General features: G+C 35.6%; 1 protein-coding gene across 7 annotated transcripts in view; it reads right to left on the bottom strand.

Moving 5' to 3' along the window:
- LOC122631002 (14-3-3 protein zeta) overlaps positions 1–8,118 on the bottom strand; it is a 47,239-nt gene continuing 39,121 nt past the window's right edge. For 6 of the 7 annotated variants that reach the window (XM_043816158.1, XM_043816155.1, XM_043816157.1 and 3 more), the window contains 3 exons: positions 5,797–5,920; positions 4,432–4,595; positions 1–3,025 (listed from right to left, as the gene is read on the bottom strand). In XM_043816158.1, coding sequence (XP_043672093.1) covers positions 2,870–3,025; positions 4,432–4,595; positions 5,797–5,920 — 444 coding nt within the window. In that variant the 3' untranslated portion in view covers positions 1–2,869. Of the gene's footprint in view, positions 3,026–3,888; positions 4,053–4,431; positions 4,596–5,796; positions 5,921–8,118 lie in introns of all 7 variants that reach the window. The other variant, XM_043816154.1, reaches the window with a different exon arrangement.

The following is an 8,118-nucleotide window of genomic DNA, read 5'->3' as shown; positions in this document are numbered from 1 at the left end:
AACGACGACACAATTAGAGCACACTACTGACAATGACCGTTCGTTAAGTTTTCGGAGAGAAAAAATGCGAGTATATCGCGAGGACGATCGAGTTTTTTTTTTTAGATTTTTTTTTCTTTTTTCTTTTTGAATGGGTAAAAAGTGAACGGACGATGCGAACAAAAAAAAAATAACTATACCGACGTATATGTAAGAAGATGGTTTTTAATGAGGCGCTTAAGGAAGTGTCGGGAGGGGGAAGTTCCGGGGATTGGGCTAGGAGGGGGGATAAGAGATATATCGGTTAACGTGTATACACGTATAAAATATATTAAAATGTGTTTTAAATTAAGTCACCACTGATGTCGTTTGGAACTTAATAACTTAATGTATTTGTTTTGTTTTTTTTTTCTTTTTTTTTTTACTCTCCTTTCTCCTCCTGCGTTCTTCCCTTCGTATAATAATAATAATAATAATAATATTCGTACTTGCTAGACAATGTGAAATTTAATTTAATGACAACTGGATAATAATGTAGTTTAGATTCATGCGTGCTTATTTTTTTTCTCTTTCTCTCTCCCTCTCTATCTATCTATCTTTCTTTCTTTCTTTCTTTCTTTCTTTCTTATTTTTTTCTCTCTTCGCATATTATTTTCTTCGAACTTTCGCGCTCCTCCTTTTCTTTGTTTTTATCTAGCGATACTCTTGAGAGTCAGTAAAGTAGCGAACAGATCTGGGAATAGTGACAGTGACATTTGTGGTTGGTAGTGGTTGTGTGGTAGTGGTGGTGGTGTCTCATGTTATACTATTCGCATTTCGTGTCTCGTCATGACGCGCAAAAAGTTACAAACATTTTCTACATTCATTCGTTCTTTCTCTCCCTCCCTCCCTCTCTCTCACTCTCTCTCTCTCTCTCTTTCTCTCATTCCATTTCACTCATTCATTCTTCCATTCCAACGCGTAACATACCATAGGCAGCACATACACAAAAAAAGACGCACAGAAGAAACGCTTGCTTTCTTTCTTGTACTTAGTGATTTTAAAACTGACATCTTGAATTTTATTTTTCCGTCACCGCCAAAGATTCTCCCCTCTCTCTCTCTCTCTCTCTCTCCCTCTCTCTCACTTTCTCGATGTTTCTCTCCATAATTAGAAACTCCTCTCTCCTTTTTACGCTCCTTCAACACACATTATATATAGTGACGTTAATACATATATGTGTATGTGTGTATATATAATATAATATATATATCTCACGTTTATTCTCTTACTCTTTTTCTCTTTCTCTCTCAGACGCAACATTTCATCAAAGAGACATACAACGACGAGACAAGATCTGCGAAAATACCCTCTGTTTCATCTCTCTCTCTTTCTCTCTCTCTCTCTCTCTCTCTCTCTCTTTCTTTTTTCTTTATTTCTCTCTGTCCTTTTCCCTTTCTCTGTATTTTTTCCTTTTTAATTTATCCTTATTATTATTATTAGCTCTTTTCTTTTTTTTGCTTCATCATCGACGATTTATCTTATCGCTTCCTGTTTTTCTCCGTTTGGATAAATAATATACGGGGATGTAGTGTCGTTTAACACTTTTGAGAGACTTCGTGTCAAAATACCCAAGAGGATCCATATTGATGACGCTCGTACCATTTCTTTTCGTCGCGAAACAATGATACACACACATATACAGACACACACACAAACGTATGTATGCTCGTACGAGGTGAGCCATCAACCCCCCGTTAGAGGGGTTGATTATTACTTATATGCTCCCTCTTTCTCTCTCATTCATTATTACATTCGTTATTACATACTCTCATTCGTTCGTTCGTTCGTTCGTTCATTCATTCATTCATTCATTCATTCATTCGTTCGTTCGTTCGTTCAATCGTTCTTTCATCTTCAGTCGTTCTCTTTTTCTCTTTCTCTCTTTTTTCGTCTTTCTCTCGTTCGTTCGTTCGTTCGTTGCTCGCTCGTCCAACACATTTATCCAGATTTATATCTCAATCCGTTCTATCTCTTTCTTTTCTCTCTCTTATCGCTCTTCTTTCCCAATTATATATAACAATAAGGTTTCATTGTTCCGCGTATGGATATATTAATAATAGAGAGATGTAGCGTTGTGTGTGTATATGAGAGTGAAAGAATGAGAGAGACAGAGAGACAGAGAGACAGAGAGAAAGAAAGAGAGAGAGAGATGAGAGAGAGCAACGTACGATTATGAGAGGAGGAGGAGGAAGGATGCGATGTGTTGTATTTCGCTTCGACGAAAGGACATGGCCGAGAATCATTTCTTCTTCTTCTTCTTCTTCTTCTTCTTCCTGTTTCTTTCTTTTCTTTTCATTTCTTTTTTGTATCCATTTTTTTTTTTTTAATCGATGGTACAGTAGAGAGGCTTTGCATTCGAGGTATTATCGAGCCGAGTGTAGTATAGTTGTGGCGACGGCATCGGCAACATTATTATGATGTGCGGATGTGATGTTGATGTTGTTGTTGTTGTTGGTTGTTGTTGTTATTGTTGTTGTTGGCGGGACATTAGACAAGGAGATTTTTTTTTCGTTATCGTAGAGGAGAGAAAAAAAGGATTTGGAGCGTTTTTTCGAAAGTGTGACAAAAGGAGGGAAGATAGAAGAGGGTGTAGGAGATATACGGACAGTATAAGAGGGTGTTGTTGTGGAAGGATGGAAGGAGTGGTGGGTAGTGGATAGGCGATAGGGTGGAGGGAGGAAGGGAGACGGAAGAAGGAAACGCGAGGACGAAAAGAAAACGGGTGTGAATGAATGGATGGATGGAGATCCAGGGGTAGATGGAGATGGGTGAGCACTTCAAGGGACGGGGGAGACGATAGAGAATAGGATGTTCTTATTAGATTAGAAAGGACTTAAGCTTAGGAAGGTTAGTTGTCGCCGCCCTCCTGTGGTTCGTCCCCGTCGCCCTGCGTGTCACTGGTCCAAAGAGTAAGGTTGTCACGCAGCAACTGCATAATCAGCGTGGAGTCTTTGTAACTGTCCTCATTTAATGTGTCCAGTTCCGCGATCGCATCGTCAAACGCCTACAAAAAATTAGAATTGCATTTTTATTTCATTGTTTATAATTTAACACATTCGCTGCACAAACTGGAAAGCGATTAATCGAGGAAATTGTTTATAATTTTCTGTGGCGACCTTATAACAAAGTCCTGCCACCGTGTTCGACGTTATCAACTTGTACCAAATGAAGAAAAAAATAATAATAATAATAATAATATACAGCTAGCAAAGATATTTATTTTTGGAGATGCAGCGAATGTGTTAATTACGGAAAATCAATATCCGATATTTATCGATTAATATCAAAGAAAATCATTGGTTAGATAATTATAGATCGTAGTTCGTGCATAGGGATATTCATTTAAATTAAAACGGAATTGCATTACGTTATTATCTTTTGCGACTTAAGGCGAGTTAATAGTGGTACAGTGGGTGAGAGGGCGAGGAGTATTGTTATCACGAGACTATCTCAAAAACAAAGAAAGAATATTAATGATAGTTTGAAATAAATCAAATAAGATTATATATACATATATCTTGAAATTACGTGAGTAGTAATCATTGTTAAGATATAAATTCAAATACACATATATTACAAAGCGATTGCATTCGGAAAGAAAATTATGTTAGAGAGATAAATCAGAATTATACAATACTAATTTGTAAAAGATCGATCAAGTTTGCATGACAGAAATTTTTTGGATGAATCAGCGCGCCCGACACACACAACAGAGAGAGACACGTAAACGACAGAGGACACGCACATAAAACGTTCTATTAGATATCATACTTTATTGTACAAATACAATATGATTCAAATAAGTCACTCAAACAAAACTCTCGAAAACAAAACTGAACAAACAAAACGATTCTTGTTACCCCTGACCTGTTTGGCCAAGTGACAGGCCCTAGCGGGGGAATTGATAATTTCGTAATAAAAAACGGAGAAGTTGAGGGCAAGGCCAAGCCTGATGGGATGTGTAGGCTGCATTTTTGCTTTCGCTATATCGAACGCCTCCTGATATGCCTTTTGTGAATCATCGACTACCGCTGCAATGTAAATCACAAAGAAAGAGAAACTATTGAGATAGTACATCAACATTTTCACGAACTCTCCTTGTATTACGTGTCAGTTTATCGTTAGAATATAAGAAGGAATAAAAATAAATAGAATGGGAGGAAGAAGAAAAGTAGAAAAAAAAAGTCGAAACCAATGATGGCATGCTAATGTTAAAAAGAAATCCGCGAGAACAAAATTATCTTCTCGTTTGCAGAAATTATCATCACCACCATCACCACCATCACCATCGTCACCCCATCACACCACTGCACCATCTCACCATGAATCATTTAGTCGCATATCTAGCTAAAATTCTGTAAAAAAAAAAAAAGTATCGATTAAGAGTTATTGCTTTAGTATTTTTTATACCTGTTTGGCCAGCTGACAGGCCTTATCTGGTGAGTTGAGGATCTCGTAATAAAAGACCGAGAAATTTAGGGCTAGACCTAGCCTGATCGGATGGGTGGGTTGCATCTTTGACTTGCTGATATCGAACGCTTCTTGGTACGCCTTCTGGCTATCATCTACCACAGCTGTATATGTGTATATGTGGATGACAATCAAATATATGGGTTTTGTTAGATTGGTCAGAAATATTATAGATTAAGTTAAATGACAAATTCAGAAACGGACAGAGATAGTTACACAAACACACTTTTTTGTCATGCTAAAAAAAACTATATCACCCAACTACTCTTCGGTATGTATCTTTTTGTTTGTTTAATAATTTTTTCGTTTCATTTGTTTAATTATCCTGTTTTAAAAACGTGCAACATCTGCCGGATGATATTATCTTCGTTTCAAGTAGACTTGACTTGAAGGAAAGAGAAGAGTTGCACAAGTAGTTTCACCAAGATATATAAGAAAATATATTTGTCTTCAAACAGTTTCATTAGTGTTCCTTCATACGGATAATTCATTAAATTCCAAAGAGTAGTTTTCTCTTAGCGAAACAATTTCTTTTCTTTCGTTTTCTCATTACTCGTGTGTATATATATATATATATATATATATATATATATATATATATATATATATATATAAAACGGAAATTGGCGAGAAAGTTTGCGATGGCAGATGGAATTCTTGCGTTAATAATTACCGAATATTCATTCTTCGCGTTGTTTATAAGTTTCTCAAGAAGCTATCTTCCAGGATCAATTATACGCGAAGAGAGCACAGCTCAACCAGAAAGGATATCTTTAATCAAAAACATCTGCCAGCGCAACGACTCACCAGCTGCCGCAGCCGTCGCTGTCTTTTCGTTTCACCTTTAAAGAAAAAAGAAGCTGAACGGCGTTTCGTAAAGGACCCACTTTTGATCTATATCTCTGTCTCTCGAAACACAATGGTGTGTGTGTGTGTGTATTAGTACACCCACTATGAACTTAACTTGAATCGACGATGACAACCCTCTATTATCGATTGCAAATTTGAGATCGACGTATAAAAAAGTACAATCCCAATTTAATAGATCAATAAATTCAAAGAACAGTAAGGGATCGATTTTATGAAACTCTTGAAAATGAGTGATTGAGAGAAATCAAAAAGTAATTCGAGATAAATATAAAAAAGAGGTCCTTTTTTTAATTTCATCCTGTCTCGAAAATCGTGATGCGTCGTTGCTTTTATCAAATAACAATGAACACATGTATTTCGAAAAGATTTTTTCTTTTTTCTGGTTTCCTTTCTTTTTTATTTTTATTTATTTTTATTTTTTTTTCAGGTACGTACCGTTCCTGGTTTCACCAGTGGCGACTTCTGCGAGATACCTGTAATAATCGCCCTTCATCTTGAGGTAGAATACTTTGCTTTCGGCGTTGCTAGCTTTAGGGATCAGGTACTTGTCTAAAAGACCCTGAAAAAAGAAATAAAAAAAAGAAAAATTATAGAGAATGACCTCGAAATCAATGAAGAAAATTTTTTTGGGGGAGATGTACGTTATACAGAGATATTTTACTTGTATTCGATCAAAGTCAAAAAAGAAAAAAAAAATAATTAATATTCAAATAAAGGATAAAACAATAAAATATAATTAACGCAAAATATCCTCTATAGTTTGTTACGAATCACAGGTAGCTAGAAAAAAATTATCGTCGTTTTTGAAAATAACGTGAGATAATTGGAACATAAAAAAAAAAAACAAGAAAAAAAAAAAAGAAATAATCGCAAAAAAAAAACTGACGTTTAAGACACAGACGATGCAAAGATATGTATAGAAAAATAAAAAGAATAAAAAAGTATTTCGCACGAATAAGAAAGAAATAAATTGCAAGTAAAATTAATCGATAAATGTAAAAAAGGAAAACCGATTTAATCGTTCCTGACGTTGAAATATCGAATTTATCGACTGACATAATAAATTACAATATACGACATAGCAGGAAGAACACGGTCTCATGGTAATACTAAATAATAATGTCTCTTCGAATAATATACCCGAAGCGTTTTAATCGGTGAGAGAGAATACAGATATACACCTATTGCAAGTTAGCTAAAAGGGAGTATATGAGAAAACCGGGAAATGAGTATCATCGAAATAATAAGCAACCATCGTGGTTAATAAGGAAGAAACCGGAGGTGGATAGTAACAGTTTAAAAAGGTAGACATCTCGTCGATACCTTAGCTACGGATATCAAACGACGTTGGTGCAGTTATCGAACCTTGCTCCAGTTTCGCTGCCCTTTTACTATATAATGTGTATCTATCTAACAACACGTTATATTCAGAGTACGTCAAACCCAAATCTGACCTACTTCTCAGCAGACATAGCGTTTAATTAACAGCCGGTTCTTCCAGATCTCGAACGTGTATGAGTGAAAGAGAGAAAGAGAGAGAGAGAGAGAGAGAGAGAGAGAGAGAGAGAGAGAGAGAGAGAGAGAGAGAGAGAGAGAGAGAGAGAGAGAGAGAGAGAGAGAGAGAGAGAGAGAGAGAAATAACAGCTGATTCTTTGTTAGGGTACGTGTGAAGTGCACTCTTCCTCCCTTTTTTTTGGGTATATACATACATAGACACAGTATTAAGGGAGATGGCAAATCATCCGTCACTTTATGCAATACCACAAAAACAAAAAAAAATAAAAAAAAAGGAGAAAGATCTCTCGTCGACACGAGAAAGAGAGAGAGAAAGAAAGAGAGAGAGAGAGACTGCCATTTACAAATGTGAAGATTTCAACCTTAAATGACTCCGATTGTGAAGCGCAGCCAAGGTCAACAAGATATTACCTTGAGAACTCTATACACTATACGAAGGAAGGCGTGTGTGAAATTTTTTTTTTTTACGACCTATTAGAAAAATGTAAGAATACATTTTTTATGCGACGAAAGAGAGAGAGAGAGAGAGAGAGAGAGAAAGAGAATGTGTTAAATGTTAGAGAGATGAAATCGACAATCGATATTCTCTCTCGGTTAATTTCGATCCCTTTGAACGAAGGAGGGTTTCTAATATAGAACGATGTCTTCCACTTCCGGTAAGGAGAATACGATCGTTCCAAAGAGAATAGACACCGTGCTCTCTTCCGAACCTAATCTATTTTCGATTTCAAGGAGAGAGATGTCGTAGGCTTTCTCGAACGTGATTAGATTGCGACGATAGAAAACTCATTGGCACATTATAATTAAAATAAGATTCAAATTTTCTACGACAATTTGTACGATAATTTGTGCGAACAAATAATTTCTTTTTCTTCTCAAAATATTCTAATGATACATACGTATATCATAGCGATAATCGATTATTAATCCGTAGATCGAAACTTTGAGGTCAAGAAGAAAAAAAAAAAAAGATAGATGAAATTTGATATAATATACAGGATGGGTCAAAAGGTTCTTATTAGGTCATTTTAAATATCAATTACTCTTTATCGCGATTTTTTTAGGCCAATTTATTCTTTTCTTTTTTCTTTTTTTTTTTTTTTAGATTGTAAAACTATAAGACTAAAATGCCTCGAAAAAGAGTAATTGCTTTTGAAAAAGGTCATCTACTAAGGAGACCTTTTAATTCCAGTCCTGTAATCGCAATTGCTTGTTTTTTATTTTTATTTTTTTTTTTTTTTT

This window comes from Vespula pensylvanica, chromosome 8 (genome assembly GCF_014466175.1).
Source record: "Vespula pensylvanica isolate Volc-1 chromosome 8, ASM1446617v1, whole genome shotgun sequence".
NCBI lineage: Eukaryota > Metazoa > Arthropoda > Insecta > Hymenoptera > Vespidae > Vespula > Vespula pensylvanica.
This window is presented reverse-complemented; position numbering and strand designations above follow the sequence as displayed.